Source organism: Charadrius vociferus, unplaced genomic scaffold, assembly GCF_000708025.1.
Source record: "Charadrius vociferus isolate BGI_N301 unplaced genomic scaffold, ASM70802v2 scaffold59, whole genome shotgun sequence".
In the NCBI taxonomy this organism is placed as follows: domain Eukaryota; kingdom Metazoa; phylum Chordata; class Aves; order Charadriiformes; family Charadriidae; genus Charadrius; species Charadrius vociferus.
In genome coordinates, this window is record NW_009661371.1 from 2,126,275 (window position 1) to 2,145,411 (window position 19,137).

Sequence of the window (19,137 nt, forward strand, 5' to 3'; positions counted from 1 at the left end):
TGCTAAGCAGCAAGACTTATGCATCCATTTTGATCTGGTTTTTGTTGGGTTTGGGGTTTTTTTAAAGCAATAGCAACATAAGGAATTGGTGGTTAGAGATCGCAATTTCATCTTCCTGTGTCTGAGAAGCTGGTTATTGGAGGTTGGGCCTCTTGAGCATGGTGACAGTAAGTTGAAGAGGGCTTAATATAGGACCTCCACATATAGACCTCTCTGACTACCAAGCACACCATCAACGTTGCCATGGTTAGAGCGTTTTGTGAATGGCCGTTGGAAGGTATACGAGTAACAATACAACATCTTTTGAAAGAGGTGAGGGGGAAAAAAGCTAATGGTAATATTGTGTTGCCTTACATTAACAAAATGAACGAACTCTTTGGGTGACATTTTAGATAATTTGCTGTATACAAAGACATTATCTGACTTAAAAATCTCTTTATATGCTGCACAACTTTCTTTAGTCCGAATTTCAACTGGAAGGCACTACCAATATATTTAATAATGAAACAAACTTAGAATATTGGCATTTGCTTTTCCTATTTTTTTAAGGTATATTCATAATAAGAAAATAAGTCCTATTTTTTCCTAGCACAATCATCCCATTAAAGGCAGCAATTTCTTTTAATACTTACTTTAAGAAAATAAAAAAATGCTTTAATAGCATGCTGTACAGTCTTGCTGTAATGCAAAAAGAGGCACTATCCTGCAAAAGGGTATATAGCACACCAGAAGTCAACCGACTGCTATTTTCTCTTGTCTTTTAAAATTAAGTACAGAATATGCACATTATTGTAGACAGGTAAGTATCCAACACTTTGCATTCTCACTAGTAATCTGAATCCTATTCTAGATCCAGTGAGTAATTAATGCCTTGGACAATGCTTATAGCAGCCAGTTGCTAAGCCACCAGACAGCAGATCCAGTCCAAAAGCTGTCCATACAATACGTGTGCATTCCCACCTAATCTGTTGTTAAGGAAACTGGAGAGAAAATGCAAAAATAGGTAAATCTTGGTGTTTTTCTTAGCCAGAATCAAAGAAAAAGTCTTGTCCGAAAATTTTGAAATGCCTGCTTTTCAACTCTTCTAATTTACTTCCTTTTTTTGGTAGGGGTAAGGTTACATTTAAATATCTTCCTTACATATGATTAAAATAGGCTTAAAAAAAAGTAAGCCAAACTTTGCTTCCACTCAAGCAGGTTTCTAGAGATGCAGCAGCAGATCTTCAACTATTATTTTATTTGCTAAAGGAAGAAGTTGTTTACTAACTACTAAGAGAAGGTGTAAAACCCAGCACTTGTTCTGAAAGTGGACTATATAAATTTTGTTATTTCATTAAAGAGCAAAATCTACTGCGTGGTCTTTCTAAAACTGTGTTTTACATTCTTTAAAATGTTCTTCTTATAAAAATGATTTCTGGATGTCTTAAAATCAAGGAGGAAAATATATATGCACTTTTCTAGCTTGCTTGGGGTCTTAGATAAGATAAAACCAAACAGAGCTATCATCTTCCCTAAGTATAATTTTTCCTTAATAATAATTGGTTTCCCATTTATTTAATGTGGCCATCTCATCCCTCCACTGCAGATCAAAACAAGTATTAGTACGTAATCAAGATACGGTTTAGAAAATCCAAATCAAAAGCACACTTGTTAAGGAGAGGATATATGGGTTACTCAGCATTCTCTTCAAATCAACTGTCTCAGCAAAGTATGGGGAAGTCTGTTTCTTGCCAGTAATGCACCAACCATGGATGCAGGATTCATGAAACCTGGTATCAGGTGTATTGTTAAGGAATCTTTCAAATATAAACAAAGCCCAGTGCATACATCTGCAAATCTAGTGAAACCATCAACAGGTAATTTTAATGACTGATTATGATACTGCCTTATTTTATAAACGAGCGGTTTCAAATTACTTAAAATATTTAGAATATTTAGAATTATTTTAAAGTTGAATCCAATGTCCTGAACATCCAGACTGGTATTCATATTTTCCAGCTCATAAGAAGCCAGGAGACTTTGATGAACTGCAGAAGAGTGTGATTAGTAACAATGTTCCAGCACGCATGTGATACCTTTCTTTTTGGCTTCCGGAATGCAAAATGTGGAGTTGTTTGGTACCCCTGAGTGTGCGACACTGGGTCTTCTGCCAGGTTATATGCCACCTTTTGAGAAGGGTTCCACATCTGCCTTAAAACTACCCAGAAAACACAGCCCCAGGCACAGCTGGAGGAAATCTTCTGCAGTGCACAGGAGCCTGAATTAGCACACCTGACCAAGGGGTCAGCGTGCCCGGTCTAACATACGTCCAGGCACACCCACACAGGCTGGGCATGAAGTACCTGGAAGGTGGGTTTAGGCCCGAAACTGTAGGGTTACAGCCATTCTTGCATCAGTTTGTCTGTCAAAAAGCTGCGTGGCCTCAATCTGTGTCAGAGAACTGAAATATATTTCATGCTCCTATTTTTGCTTTTGTGCTATGTAGTTTCTGAATGTGGTTTTGGTTCCTTTTTTGCTTGGTATTTACTGCTGTTGTTATTATTTTCTAATGCGGCATAAAAGAGGAGAAAACAACAGCTCCATAATTACATGGAAAGGATACACATGATTACAGGACAGCTGGTAGGTATTTTCAATGATCCCTTCTTCATTTATATGCACAAAAAAATTCTGCCTGCAGACTGCGCAGATGTCATTGGAAAAATTTCTTGTTGGTATGCCACTGATGTTGTAAAACTATCAAGATTGAGCTTACAGGAAGAAAAAAAGCCAAAGAACAACAAAATATTTGCTTAGAGTCAAGGATGCATAAACACATTTTAAGTGCCATCAGAGATAAGGACAGCATGAAAAAGGCCACAGTTGTCTTAGTTTACTAGTGCCAAGATGCACAGAGTTACCAAGAATAATTAAAATCTTATTGCTGACACAAGAACTTAGGAAACCGTCTGCTTGATTTTAAGTAACTGGGACAGAATAGAATTGTGCTGAGGTAATCACCTTATTTGGAAAGACAAGAGCTATAAAAAGGAAAGGGCAAGAAGAGTCTTTCATGGACTTCGGGGAAGTAAAAAGCTTGTCTTCCTATGGCAACTAGGACAATGTTGTAGTCTCTTTAGTTTACTGCAAGAGTATCCAGTAGACCTTATTCTCACGAACCGAGGGGCACAAGAGATTCAAGAGCTCACTCCCAGTCCTTGCAAGTGGTATTCAGGACGATGATCCCCAGCCCTTACACCAATGGTGGAAGCTATGTAGTCGGAACAAATGTATGCAAATTCTCTTTCCATCGCTCCATAGTACAGTCTGTAAAAAAGCAGCATCACACCAAAATCTGTGGAGTCATCAGGCTTGATTCCATCATAAAACAACAGAAGAGTACTCAGGTGAGTCTGTTCTTGACCAAAATGCCAGAATACAATATCAAGAAGATTTTTACTCCCGTTGGCTCCTGCTTCCTTTAAACTACAAGTTTAGTTTCATTTTCTTTTGTAGCAGCAGACAACCTCATACTTGAATATGCTTGATGGCAAGCAATGTTGAAAGTAGGCTATGAACTGCTTTTGGAGCTACAGCTACTCAGCTCTGTTATTGGAAGGCCAAGCTGATACATTTTCTTATAGAAAGGGATTTTGCTTAGTGTCTTATTCTGCAGAACAATTAGGTATATTTAATTGTTTTGCAGAAGCAACAAGAGCAGCCAAATCTCAATAAGGTGTAAGATGCCAGTCAAAGAAATGTTAAGTTTCTGTAGCTGAAAAAGCCCACTGTCCTCCTGAATACAAATTCCTCATCATAAAATCTTTGCTAAATTGCAGCAAGTGGTATTTAGCCCCCTACCCCCCCAAAACCCAACCCAATGGAGTCTGCAAAAATATTAACATCTCTTGTTGTGTCTCTGAGATTGTAAGTTTTACAGGTCTTGGGAGACAGAAACTTGGCTACCAAATACTTGTAAAACTGGAGTTCCTCGACACTGAAAAGAATTTATCATTTCTGCTGGACCAGGGGACAAAGTAAGATCCTTTAAAACAGGGCTAACAAATTTTGTAGTTATGTCTTTAAAATACACTGATGGGGAAATTTAGCTGGTTAAACAAAATACCTGAACAGCATAAAGCTTAACAGTATCTGTAACACAAAACTGCAAAGTTTCTGCCAAGAATTTGCCATCAGAGCTATGTACTTTTGGGTTAATCAGCTATACAATATATGGGCAATAAATCTGACACTTAAAGGAACATCTGATTTACATATATGCAGTATCTCCAATACCTCCAAGAAGTGTTGGACTTAGAGCAGATGCATTATGTAGTTGACCTACATGTTCTTGAGGAATCCCTGGAATTTCTGATCAGATGGTGCCTCAAGCAGAGTCCAGCACAGTAGCTCTGAGTGGGCTGCTAGTCAGACAGCAATCCTGGACAAACATAAAGAAAATTCAAATCCTACCCAGGCAAAAAGTCTAGCTGGATTAAGAGGTTAGGTCAAGAATCATCTGGACATACAGTACTGTCATTGGCAATAGTCAAAATAAAAAGAGGAGAACCCGCTAGCAACATTACAGACTTGTAGAGTGGGAAATCATAATTATCAGAATTATACTGTGGTTTTGATATGAATGTGCTTATTTATTTTTATATTTTACGTCAAGACTTTTTATGTCTCATCTCCTTCAGGTGATGAAAGACTGAGGATTAACTCAGCAGTTTAATTAGGGGATTAAATGAGTGAACACAGTGGTTGTATGAAGTTTAAGGTTTTTCCCCTCCTCTCTTCACACCACAAACACAAGTTGTAAGATGACTAAACAACAAACTTCAGGCCAACTATGCAGTAATAAAAATCAAGAAGTAAGAGAACCTACAGCTACACAACGTAAAACGGGTTTCATATGTTGGGGTGGGTAGTGAAGAGACCAGCCTGGAGCAATTTCACTGCAAAGTAAAATCTATCAAATAGGAAATCAGTTGCCAATCCCCATTTTACCTGAAGATACCTACCTAAAGAATAAATTAAATCCATGCATGCTAAATATTATGGCTACATCACCCACAATTCCAATTGCACAACTCAGTTTATAGATCAAGAGGAACCATTTGTAGATCAACCTATGGATAAGAGAAAAGAACAACTGCTTGAGACCTTGTATATTTTGCAGAGTGGCACAAAATGCCACCTACGGAGCTTCTACTGAAGTATTCATAGAAATTAAATAGAAGTTTTACACTTCCATATTTCTCCCTTACTTAAAGGTGAATAAAAAAGTGTAATGGTAATTGTGAACAAATTGCTAACATAATTAAAACTAACAGTTGGGAATTGTAAAGGAGGGAGACATAGGTCAGAAAAGGACAAGAACAGGTAAAAACAACTGAGGTAAGTTAGATATAGTCAGGTTAGTATACCACCAATTAAATTTGTCTAAAATACTTAAAAGTTAGCAGAAGCAATCTCTGAACCACTACAGTAATTGTCTTTGCAAGCCCAGGGTATCAGAAGACTGGAGAAGGAAGACTACAGACCTCTCTTTAGGGAGGCAGAGGAGGCTCTGAGGGATAAATTCAGACTATTTGGTATATATACTAAGTCTAGCTCTTCAGCCTCAGTAACAGCTGGGATGACTGCTGGTGGTAAGAGTCTGAAGAATGAAAAACCAAGATGGAACTGATGGAATGAATTTAATTTTAACTCTTTTTTAATACTTTTTTATTTGCATGTTGTGTTTGACAAACACTGGTTTCGAGGAACTTATTTATACTGCAGTTGGAAGATTCCTTCAAATGCAACTGCTTGTCACCCTTTTCATAATCTGTGAAGATTTGTTCCAGGGAAATTCTTATTTGCTCTTCTACTTCTACAGGTTTCCTTTAAGAAACAATACCAAAAAAATCCCAAAGCCAAGGCAAAACCAACAAAAAAGGACATCCTGTGGTGTTCTTCCCGAGAGAAGCTTGTGGGTTGATCTGAAAGCGGTGTAACACGTAATAACTAAGAGAATTCCTCACATGGACAGGGATCACCACCAGTAAAGTCTGATGGTAAAACAAAGAGGAACAATGCACATCTCCAGTAGTGTGACAAACTGTTTGCAAAATTGAGACAGTCGTTTCATAGTAATGACATCCTATGGTTTCATTTCACACGGTTAGGTTTGTTAAACAGATTGCCAAACTTTAAAACTCATACAAAAAAATGTGACTATACAGCATCTGACACAGAGGAGGGCCTTTGGCCCTAGAATATCGGTGTTAGTCTGCCTTGCACCCTGTAAATAATTAGTAAACCCAGTGTGGCAAATGGTTGTAACACTGAGATACAACTCATCAGACCACCACATCCTATGCTCAAAAACTGAACCAGTCTATTGACAGAATTAATCCTATTGAAAAAGACATTAAAGTTTATTTTTGAACTCAAATGATATATGGTGACTGTAGGTCTAAAGCTTCGGGAGCAAGTTTTCTGAAATCGATGGAGGCAGTTTGGCCTTTAAGCCTTACAGCTGCTCTTACGAACTTTCAAAGGCACATTCGGCTGCATTAATTTGAGATGCTGCTCAGTCACATGACCACACTACTACAGGTTTTTCTTAAGAACTCTTTCTACAGCACAACAAAATGCTGTGGCTTAAACTTTTAAGCCTTTTTTGTAAATTGAATGATATCAAGTTTAATGATGTATGTTTATTCAGATTACCTGCAGTGAGGAAATATTCTACTTCTTTTCCAATAAGCAAATGTTTGAAACCCACTGAACAGTCAAAAGCCCTATAATACCAGTTCTCTCCATGATCACGTTGATAAACCATGGATTTGGGATCATGGAAGCCTGATGATAGCAAGGATAAAGCAAGACTGACTTTAATATGTGTTTGCAGAGTTATCTCCTGCGTCTTTACAGAAATGTTACTGAAAAGAAAAAAACCTGAAGGGAGACAGTTTTCAAATTTGGTGCAGGGGGAATTTTTAAAATCAAACAAAAAGCACAATCCGTCTAGAGTAATAAGCTATTTCTACAGAAGATGAATCTCTTTCTGTAACCCAAAAAATGGAATTCTGAAGGAATGTGTGTTGCTCCTTGTGAACCCTTACATAGTTTTGACAGATTTCAATTGAAGCAGGACTAGATTCTTCTCTTAAGGAAAAGGAGTAACTCTCCAAAAAAAAAAAATCCCCTCAAACCCCAGAAAGGATGCAACCATTGAGCAAACTGGTATTTGACAATATAAGTTAAAATAAATTAACAGAAAGATAACCACACAGCATCATTAGATCACATCACTGTTATGCATTTCTCCACCCCACAGTCTTGGCTTTATGGGACCACAGTCTGCTACTTGTGACCATAAAAGTGACAGAGCTGCTTCCGTGCCATGCAGCCCTTCTGGTATGCCACAAGTCAGTGGTTCCTACACATCCCTGGATGCACAGGCTGAGGTCTCCTGGCCTTCATCAGAGGCCACCAAAGGAGGTTCCCTGTCACCTGCCTACGTTGCTACTGTCCAATGTGATCCCTGCCCGATACGCTTACATACTGCAGGTTGCTTTTTTTCAGTCAATTGAAAGTAAAGTCTGAATTTGAGTGGCAAAGCCAAAACTCAATGGGCACACATCTTCAGTAAAGTGCCTATGTTCTAATACAAATCTACAAGAGCTCTTTGTTATCGTGTTAGCTGCAAAATGAAAAAAAAGGTATCATAACCTGCTCTTGGGTGATGGTGTTATCAGATCAATTGATATATATTGTTTGCAATAATTGTATCAGATTTCCTTATTGATTTTTTATGTCTTCCATGTTGTTAATTTTAATATTATCAGCCTCTACGTGAAATGCATGAGTATTTTGTCATGTAAATGAGGACAAAGATAGGAATCAAGTCATACAGATGAAAACCCCTGTATCGATTCATTATTAATACTGGAAGGTCACCATCTGGACAATTCCATAAAATAATACATCTGCATCGCTGCTAAATGGGAGCTTTAACATCTGGATCATATTATTCCAAATTTTCCTCATCCACCCATCATAGCAAGAGGAATTTCCTGACAAATCAGATTGCTGCCCAAAGGTAAAATGTTTTTCTCATTACCATACTTTAAATGAGCTCAAAAAGACCTAGAAATGAAGTCAGCATCGGCGTCATAGACAACTTTCTTATTTTCTAATTGTGCAGATTAAATAGGTCATACAAGCACCAACTGAAAAACGTCCATCTGTCCTCTGCTTCCGTCACAATGCTCCCCCCACTTTGAGCAAGTAAGAATGCCTGTCACCAGCAAATACAAGAGAACAGCATTGTTCCACTACCCTTTCCATCTTAAAGCATATGGTGAAAACTGCATACATAAAGAAAATAACAGTGTAATAATTAGATTTATTGTGACAGACTGACCTTACCAGAACTCGTTAACTTGGCAACGTAAGCTAACTGGCTCTCTAAAAATCTAGTTTCTTTTGATGCAGACATATTCAAATACTCAAAAACATATGCATGAAAGAAAGAATAAATCAGCTGTTTGGGTTTTTTTAAGGTTTAAATTAATATGCTTATACTTGGATAGTACATTGGAAATTGGCAGGGATTTCTATATTAAGTAAATCCACCAACCTTATTTTCAAGATTTGCCTCATTACTTAGGTATAGAAATCAATGCAGTCATAACTATGCTGCTTCATTTTTCAACTATATTCCAAAGTAAGTTCTCATTACATGACTGCTACATGATACAAGATATACAATCAGTAAAATGGGCAACCACCTATGGGACCAGAAGAAAGGCTTTTGTGTTTGACATTGTTCTGAGACCATGACAAATCTGCCTTTCTATCTCAGATATTTTAAGATTTCTATTATGCCAGGGGAGAACAATTTTGTCCACATATATCATATTTATTTAATTTTCATCAATGGACAACTTCCAAGGGCAAGCAAATTCCATTATAAGAATCAGCTGAGTACCTGATAGCCAGAATTTCTTTTGGGAAAATACAGAGTCAGAACACTAATAAGATTTTTCCTTCCTTTCCCATTTGATATGCTAGACTCCAGACTTTGTGTTGAGAAAAGTGGATAGCATAGAAATGGTTTTTCAAGGATGGTAACTCTCTGACTGGGATTCTTCATTGCTACCCCATGTCCCAGAGCACGTAATATAGTGGCAAGCACATAATTGTCTCCACCTCAGTGAATTAGAGGGGTGTAAAATTTGTGAGTCAAGTGGAGAAATGAGAGTGTTACCTGAACACAGATGCAAACTTATTGAAAAACAGGCTTTTTACAATGTGAATTAGCATAACGCAGGCTCCATATTTATTTTTGAAAATCTCAAACAACAATAACAAAATTCTCAAAAGTAACTGAGAAATGATCATTTTCTCTAATCTGCTTCCCCATCATATGGAAGTTAACCCAAAACTGTCAACTACCACCTAGAAGAAAAAACACAATTGTCAGAGAGGCCTACGTTTCATTTCAGGCCAAGAACTTACAAGAAAACCTTCTTATTTTTTCCCCTCCCCTCTGTGCTAGGGTCACACCCATGTTACTTTATATGTAGCCATCTGGTGAAGGACAAACTCTTCCATCTTGCCAAAATTATCCACAGCTGAGCCTTGGTTGCTTTGCTGCAACTTTTTTGCTCTTGCCTCTTTGAAATAGGAGCCTTCCCCAGCATGCCTTTTTTTTTTTTTTTTCCAGGAGACATTTTACATTCTCGATAAGCCTGGATAAGGCCCTTTTGGAAGCTACAGGCTGTTGCTGTTTCTCTTGTATCTAGTAAGTAGTTGCTGCTTTTTATTTTTTGTTCTTTTTGAGCAAGCTAATGAATGCCCTTTCCATGCAGGGCTGATTTTATGCTCCTTTTGACCTTCATTTCCTTTTTCTTTCAAAAAGAAACCAAACTTTTCTTTTTTATGTGTTTGCAAAACACTTTGAAGGGGAAGGAGGGAGTCAATCACTGCAATTCTTTGCTTTATTTCTACTAACAGGACTGTGCAATTCTCTCTGAGCTCTTACTATGCCTGAGAATAGTGTGAGTATCCAGAGCAGGGATGCATACATGCAAACGTCCACCCTGACCTCAGAATCAGACAGAAAGGTTAGCCGATGCTGCCTTTGAATACATAATGGAAGGCTGGCTGCTTGTTTTGTTGATCTCCTGGGACAGAAAATAGAAAAGAAAGCAGGTTTTTCTCAGAGAAAAGGAGCATTAGGTTTACCCCTCCCATTGAAAAGAATGTGTTCTACCTCTTCATCTGATTTCCTTTCTCTTTTGCTCATAAAGATGCAAGCATGTTGTTACAAACAGGAGAAAGTGTGTGGTTTCTTAAGTGTTAGACACTGCTGTGCATAACCTGTATGTGAACTACACAGGCATAAATGGAATGGTCAAAAGCTGGATGGCAAGTAAGAGAAATGTGTAAGCAAGCAAAAGTGGAAGGCTGTTTTCTCTTTAGTGACCATGTGGTTGGTTTTCAAATTTTGACTTATTTAAGTGTTTCCTACCAAATCAAACAAAAATGATATGCACATGAACACAAGCATAATAACTGCCACCTGGCAGAACTGTAATGCAGAGGTCTAGACCTGCCTGTACTTAGGGGAGCAGTAGATTATTCTTTTGTTTGTTTGTTTGTTTTTATGTCAAGTAGGCAGTTTCCTGTTTGCATTAAGTTGTTTAATTCCTAAATGTGACCACCTTTACAGTTTCTACTCCTAAATCAGAAGGTTTCTTTATCTGATGCAACAATGCATACTACTTATTTTTCAGCTGTCTTGTGTAAGGACCTCATTAATCGTCCAACTTTGATTCTTAATATTTGTCCTATTTGTTAGTATTTGAAGTACAGTGGATTGGATTTTGGCAGTCACTGCTCTGGTAGAAATTTGTAATTTTAACATTGCTGCATGACATGCTTTTAAAGAAAGCAAGCAAATATGACGGGATCAACAGTGTGTTCAAAAACTATACAAAAGTATCTGGATATGAAACATGAGGGCAGTTATAACTTAATACACAAACTTATAAGTTGTTTTGGTGACAAACTCTTAAGTTAGCTAATGTGGAGTAAGTGCAATAAATCATCTACTGGCAGAGACCCACTGTGAGTAGTGTTCACTGTTACAAAGTAACTTCAGACATAGATGGTAGGTGTGAGAATATATTACTCTCCCAACTAAACAGAGCGTGAAGCAGAACCTCAGTGCAAAGTGAACTTTAGCTTCTGGTGCTTCTATTTTTACTGAAAGAGGCTCTGCTTCAGTTCCTTTTTTACTAGAGAAGGTGGTCGCACTGCAGCCACACAGCTGTGCACTAAAAATTGAGGCCCTGACATGCTTCTGGTGCAGATGCTTTGCCTATTTTAAAATGCACTGCAAAAACACAAAAACCATCACAAAGTCTTTATTAAAGCGTCGTGATGGTTGCGGCTGTACTGGAGCCTCCCTAAACTAGGCTAAATGCGTTTAAAATTATATTTTTTCCGTATTGGCTATGTCACTTCATAGGTGTGACTGGCTGCTGTAAACTAATAGTGGGGAATGAAGCTTCAGTTGCTGAAGACTGAGTTACACAAGTAATCGGACTGTAACAAGTGTAAGCTATTGGCATTTTGACAGAGGTTAAGTCGATGTAGTACACATTAACTAACTTCAAGTACTGCTAAGCAGGATAATGCTAAAGCAACACTAAGTGCATGCTGCTTAGACTCCCACAGGCTTTCCCATGCAGACAGGGACCTTCTCAGCTGGTCATCATTGTATGCATACTTAGAGTTCAAGAGTGTTTCAGCACTGATTCGGTACCAGTCTCATGCAAATTATTTTCAATGGAAAACAAAGACATGGACAGTCTGAGTGACTTCAGTCACTTCAGCGTTCTGTTCTTTATTATAAATGTCTGTTGACATTTATATCAGTAAGGCAAAAATTGATAGGAAAGAAATACTTGAAAAGCTCTGAACTGAGACATTAATGTGAACATAAAATGATTGAACGATACAGCAGAACCAGTCTAGAAGAGAAGTTAAAGAGAACATAATGGTAAAGTAAATCATATATGATTGTACTACACATGCTCAGGGTTAGGGGTGTGTCTGTGTAAAGGTAGAGAGTTAGTGACATGAAGCTAAAATCCTCATTGAGCTGTGCTTCCTGTGACTTCATTAGACACTTCACCTGCATATATGTTGCCATCACTGTTCCTAACTCTGTAAAGTATAGCTGATGAGCCTGTTTCACAACCTCTGTATCGCCATTTTATGCCACTGTGAAAATCCACTAACAGTAAAGCTGTCACAGATCAGGCTGTTTTTATATCCTAAAACAGTTTTTGTGAATTGCATCAAGGTTTCATTCTTTAGTGTTTAACAGACCTGTCAAATCAGGAAGTCTCAGAAACAATTGTCAAGGGATAAAGTATTGATCATGACAGCTATTGATGTCACTGGTGTTAAGAAGTTCGGTTACAACAACCTGGATTTCAATCTACAGATGCCTTAGGGCACTCATCAGCTGATGAAGAGGGAAAAGCTAAGAAACTGCTTGTGTGCTTAAAACTCTGCCTGTCTGAGATATCTGTGTAATTGTCATTATTTGTTTAACATTTACCTAAAACTCACACTGGTTTTTAAGGACTGTCCCTTTCTGAGATGACTAACTTTTTTTTAAACTATTGAATAGGGAGGTCAGGGGGTGGAAATCATATCACTCTAGTTTTCTCACGTTTGCAGACAAGTCTGTGGCAGGGGAAAGGAAGTAAGCTGAATCACCACAAGCCCAAGCTTTAGCACCTTAACCACAAGGCAAGCTTTCTCTCTAATTAGGCATGAGCGTGAGTAACTTGATGAATAGGGCCCTGGATTCTCTAAGTAAACTATCTGTAGCATTACTTCAGCTAGATAAGGGTAGTGACTTTGTTCTCCTACCTAGTCTGTTATTAGATAGTTGTTTGAAAACTCAAAGCCTCTTCCTTAAAAGGTTTAACCTACTAAAGAGTAGCCACAGCATCAGTATGCACACACAGAAAATAAAACACAAATGGTTTTTACTTCCTATGTAAAAGCTATTGTCCACCTGACCAAAAGCTATGGCTTCCTGCTTTCCACAGAGACTCCGTTGTCTCGCTAGGCATAAACTCTCAAGAGTATGTCATGACTCTTAATTGTTACCTGAGAAAGATAATGTCTTAACCACTACTATTGGAACTATTATCCTTAAAAAGGAAATTTAAAGTAATCTTTTTTTCTTTTCTTTTTCTACTAACTCAGTCCTGAACATAAATATAGCCACAAATACATAGTGCTTATGAATTTTAAGCAGACATTTCATAATTGCAGATCTGAGCCCCACATAATCTTTTAGCCCAAGGTAAATGCAAACTCTGAGGAGGGCTTAAACCTCTGTTTCACCTTTCTTCCCTGTAAAGTGAGAATTGTAGGTGGCATTTATCTTCCTTCTAGAGTTAATGAGAGTTTTTTTGAGCGCCTAAGAAAGAAGGGAATTGTCTTGGACCTATAAATCAGCCTCCTTCATAAATAAAGCTGACTGAGCTTCTGTGTTAGATTGGATCCTCATGCCACTGTAGTAAGAATCTTGATCTCCACCTGAGCTTGACACAAATTAACCCGGATGTTCATTTTTCTGTGATGTGGAGCTTGCTGGGCCTACATTTCCAGGACTCAACAGCATCCCCTGGCTACTAGATCTGTGTGTGCCCCAACTGCACCCTGAAACACAGCTAAAGAGACAGACACACACTGTCTCCCTTCCCCTTACATGCTCTGGTCCCTTTAGGGAGAAACCCCGTGCACATGGGCTGGAAGGGAGCTGCAGCATGTTCTCGTTGATGCCTGCCCTGAGTGATCTGCAGATCAAGACCTTGTGTCATAGTGGCTGGTGGGCAGCCTCCACTCTGTTCAGACACAGCCAGTGTTAAACCAGTTGGGATCCAGATTTGAGCAAGGAACTATGCAAAAGCCCGAAGCCATTCTTTGCTGCTATTACTTGCTATCCCATGTTAGCCAGACTTTGAATCCAAGTAAAACTTTTGACTTTGCGGAAAGCTGGATATGGGTTTAAAACCTGTGCTTCTTTCCCACCCCTTCTTCTGAAGCTGAAGTGCCACAGCAGCCATGCTTTCTTCCATTTACAAAGAAATGGCTACACGGTGGATGCTGTGCTTAGACGCCACAGCACTGAAAAGCAGGTACCCATACCAATGTCAAACATGTCTTTTTTCCCAGCTTTATGCAAGTACCACGGAGCATGACACCTTTGCCAACAGCGTGCTTGCATTAAGAATCTCGAAGCAGCTCATGGCACTTGGTGTCCCTCAGGCCGCAATCAAGGGTGCCCCCTTATGGGCAGCGCACTGGCGGTGGGCACGCTGGTGGGCCAAGGCTGTAGCTGGAGATAGCATAATTAATGTGCATCCTAAGAAAAGGGAAGGCAGCAACAGGGAGATAACAAGCTTTTCCTCTTCACCCCACTCCCCTCAAGCAGACATTAAAATGATGGCTAAAGGACGGTTTCTTTATATTAGACTTGCAAGGACAGGAAGCATTATATTTGTTGTACCTAGACAAAAACATTGTACTACTACAGCAATCTCCGTAATGATTGCTATAAAGCTGTTCCCTATTTTGTTTTGCTGAGGAACTGATTAAACTGACAGAATAAAAAGTTCCAGTAAAACTTTTCAAGAAAAGAAGATTCTTTGCTAACTACGCTTCTGTGAACAAAATGTTTCTGGTATCGCTATAAATGTATATTCAACAAAACAATCATTTAACAAAACATTTGCAAGCAGCATGTAAATTAACTTACTTCCATTGTTCCTCTGTTGATAATAAATCATTTTCCTGAAACACATTCAAAACAAATATTATAACTTCACCGTGAGCAGCCAGATGGGTTTTCTTCTCTTAACCCTCACCACCCCTTCCGTCCTGTCAGTTGCCAGACAGGTTGGCAAGTTCCCTCTGCCCCTCTCACCTGGAAGCTCCTTAGAAACCATCAGCTATGCAGAGGATGGCGGTCACATAGTATCAATGGCTGCGATATACAATGGGTGCAGCTAACGTATTCTCTCGGGGTGACTGACCAACAGGGGGCTGTGGGGGTGATGTACTCTACGGACCTACAGTTATAGCGTAACTTTAGCCAAAAGGGACATTGGCAGTTGTCTGGACCAACCTTCAGTGCAGAATAAAACTAAGGACATCAGGCTGCTCAGGGCTCAGTCCAGCTGATGGGAATGGATGGAAATTTCACTGGCCCTCTGGACCTCCTACAGCAGTGAATTCTCTTTTTATTCTTCAGTACACGGGGACAAAATCACTGCAACAAAATTAGCAAGCTGAGGTTCAAATTAAATGTCTCCTAGGCTTAATCAAAAAGGTGTAGGTCTGATCTTTCAGCTACTCTAATTAGGCAGATGTACGGATACACCATAAAGCCTGTGGTATAGCTCACACAAAAATGGCTGAAAGGGGGAATTCGAGGGTATTGATTGAAGTCTAAAGGTAGTACTTCTGGTTCCAAACTGGTTTCTGTCAGAAAAGGTCATTATCAAAAATGGTGTTTAGTTCTTGTTTTTCCTTCAAAATCTTCCAATTCTCTAAATAAGTCTTTAAATTTTCTATAGAAATTATAAAACTCAAGGGGATATGTTTTTCAAATTTTTATGAGAGTTTGTTGTTTTTCAGTTGAAATGTCCATGTTTGGTGGTGGTGGTTGTTGTTGTTAATATAACTTGAAGTGTCAGGGTACCCCTTTATGTTGGCTTTTGCCGTGTACATCTTAGCCCTATGGGTGATGTGCCCTTGCATTTTGCTCTGCGTACTGAGAGATATGCTACAGTTTTACCATCTGCCTGAAGTAACTGTGTGGCACTTTGTACTTGTCTAAAGGAGAAACAGGGAATCTGAGTCACCATTCACTTGGGGCAAAATGTAGACTTTTAGAAGAATTTAAGTTCCGAATGATACAGCTGCACCTAGCAGAAACTTCAAACCCATCTAGAAGCCCAGCTGCCTCTCTGCTTTCTCGGGTTCTTTTTCCGTTTCTGTCAGCCACAGAGCAAGTGGCTCCTGATCTCTTGCCCTTGGAGGTCATGACGATCAAACTGAGGGAATAATGGGGGAAAAAAAGAAAAAGAAGAAAAAAAAAAAAGAAAAAAGTCTTCACTATACTTCTGCAGAGTCAGGTAAAGGAGTTGACATTCTAATCTTAGTCATCAAATACTGTAAAATGGAGACTTGCTTTTGTAGTTCATATGTATGCTAATGTACCTTTACAAAAGTACTGGACTAACCCATCTGCAAACTCTAATCTCATCAGAGCTGAATTAAATTGCAACAATTACGTTATGTAGCTCAAAGTAGAGATGCATTTCAATCCACACTGCATTATTTATTTGTTTACCAGCTAGGAAGTAACTGAGAATTTTCAGATTCTGAAAACGCATTCATATCTTGCTAATCAAACCTGATATCTGTTGTTACTATGCAATAAAACTGGAAATACACTTGGGATAGTTTAGATCTCACTTCTCTCAACATTGTAGGTGGTAACATTTTGACTCTGTAGCAAGCTGAGGACCAGTTAAGAGGAAGGCTACTGGGCCTTAAAAATAAAACTAGTTTTATTTCAAAGACAGTGGACCATTCGCTAGTATTTTATCATATTCTATTAGTATACCTCTTTCCAACTTACTAAAGTGAAGAACTTGTGCAAAATACTGATTTTTTTGTTGTTGTTGCTGGTTTTACTTTTTTCCCCAACGCATACTGATAATGACACCTTTTCTTTAAGTATCAGCCTACCTGTGCCAGAGTTTGGATTTGGCAGTGGTTAAAAAATGGAAACAAAATTACAGCCCATGCAGTATTTTTAGCTTTATTTTGGATACTGCACAGCCAAATGAATCCTTGCATCTCCAGACTTCCCTTATTAACCTCCGATTGCTCTCCTTCTCCCCTACGGTGGTGGCAATGGCTTGGTGATGACAGCTGCCCTGTACTAGGTGGCTGTGCCACACAAGGCAAAGACCAGGACAGCAGGTGGAGGCTTGTCACAAGGCAGCTAGGATGGGCTTTCTCCATAGGGTGAAGAACTGGACAGGAGAGATTAAGTAAAGTACCGTGAGATGCTGCTACCTGGGTGCTGCAGTTCATGGTGCAGGGGTTGGGAAAATGAAGAACAAAAGTAGTGTATACATGGAGAAATACAATGCTTAGGGGCAAGTACTGCACAGTGCTGTGTGTGCAGCAGTGGGTGTAGTAACACCGAGGAACCCTGGCCGTGAAGGTTGGGTACGCAACGTAGGGGAGAGCATTGGGGGCTGCTGTGTGGCATCGGAGCAAGGGAGAGTTATCGTGAGTGCTGGCAACGGGGAGAGGACAGCAAAGCCCTGTTTTAGCATGTAGACAAAGGTATATGAAAGTTTTATTTGGCCCCCAGGAAAAACACAATTAAAGGTTTCAGATCCAGCTAGGGACTGCAGCATCAGCATGTAACGGATGATCAGTGAATGTATGGCGGTGGGCATGATCTTGCCCTTGCCAGCGTCCCCTCAGTAGTGGCAAACAGTGACCTGGCAAGAAAGTATTTGCTATAAATGCAAAACGCCTGTCTAAACACAGCGTTGGTCAGCAGCAGACAGGGATAAAGCCTAGATGCCACTTGTTCAGTCAGGGCTTCCCTTCTGGCTGCTGGGTAAAAAGTACTTGCTAATGAGGTGTAAACTCACGATCCACCAAAAACTGTACAAAACTGGGCAAGAAAATAATACTGGCTTAAAAGGATGGCTTTTATGTGAGTAGAAGGACTATTTTCTTGTCACAGTCCAGGTAAATCCTGATTTATTTACACTGGGGTGAAATACAAGCTTCAGAGCAGCCAAGCTGCTCTGACATGCATTTTAATTTCCTCAGTTGGATTACTGAGAGTTCTGTTGTTTATGTTTTTGGGTTCTTTTTTAAATCTTGAAAAAAAAGCAATTTCTCTAAATACTTTTATCATTATCACTGATCTCATCTTTATTGCAGTGCTGTACTAACTTTCCAGAGTTTATTGTCTTGTTTTAAAGTGATGGCAAGGTTGTTGGGGGAAGGCCCATGTATACTTTTTTATGCTTTAGCCACTATGCACCCAAAAATTGTGCCTGGGCTTTTTCCATACTACTGCACTCCTAATGAAGAGCAATTATGATTAATGCATAATGTTGTACCCAGAGCTACCGTCTCACCCTGTGCCAGCTGTTGTAAAATGCCGCAAAAGCTGTATGTAGGAGGGCAGGGGAAGGTTGAAAGTTTCTTGATGGCTCCATTTTTCCAAGAGGGAAGGAAAAACGCATAGAGGTGAAGGAGGGCCGGACAGCCTCGCTCTCCAGGAGTGGTTGGGCAGGTGGAGGGGTGCCAGACCTCACTGAGCTGGGCCAGGAGAGGCGGGCGACACCAAGCCAGTGGGCTGGGAAGCACGAATGCCCCCGTATTTTGGAGCAGGAGTGCTGGGTTTAGGGGTGGGTTTCTCTCTGCCCCATCCTGTGGAGGCCTGGGGAGTGCCTGGCCTGCTGCTGAGGTCCCTGCTCCGTGGCAGCCTGCGGGCAATGGGGCTGAATGTGCGGCTCCTCCTCGCACGACCACCACATGCACCTCTTACACACACCCCTCTATGCGGACACACACATGGCTACAGCCAGACACCCCTCACCGCAGCCCTCTTCAGCTGCCCGATTTCCTTTTCCTCCTCTTCTCGCCAGCCCTGCTGCTGGGCCTCCGGGACCCACACCACTGCCATGCTGGCAACTGTGCCCCCAGCTGCGGGCGGGAAGGAGGGTGCCACCTCCAGGTGCCTGTCCAAGCCCACAGCCCCTCAACAGCAGCACTGGAGGGTGGCCATTTGGTGGTGGTGCAGTGAGGGGCACACAAGGCCCCAGGATGCCAGTGCTGGGGCGGGAGGGTGCCAGGGCCAGCTCGGCTTTGCCCACACGTCCTCGTTCCCCCAGCCCGCATCACAAAAGCCTTATACAAAGTGTCTGGGGTTTTTCTTGCTCCGAGGTTTTGTGGCATCACTGTCACCAGCCCAGGGCTGAGCAGTAGCATGGCTTCGGGACGCCCTTGGGAGCCGAC

The 19,137-nt window shown here is 40.2% G+C and overlaps 1 protein-coding gene across 1 annotated transcript; it reads right to left on the reverse strand.

Annotated features, from left to right (window-relative positions):
- Positions 1–1,621: 1,621 nt before the first annotated feature.
- On the reverse strand, positions 1,622–18,805 carry RNF175 (ring finger protein 175). The gene is given in 6 exon segments (XM_009893765.1): positions 1,622–1,769; positions 2,603–2,736; positions 3,237–3,358; positions 5,005–5,134; positions 5,927–6,085; positions 18,719–18,805. Coding segments are annotated over 6 exon segments (780 nt in total).
- Positions 18,806–19,137: the final 332 nt, after the last annotated feature.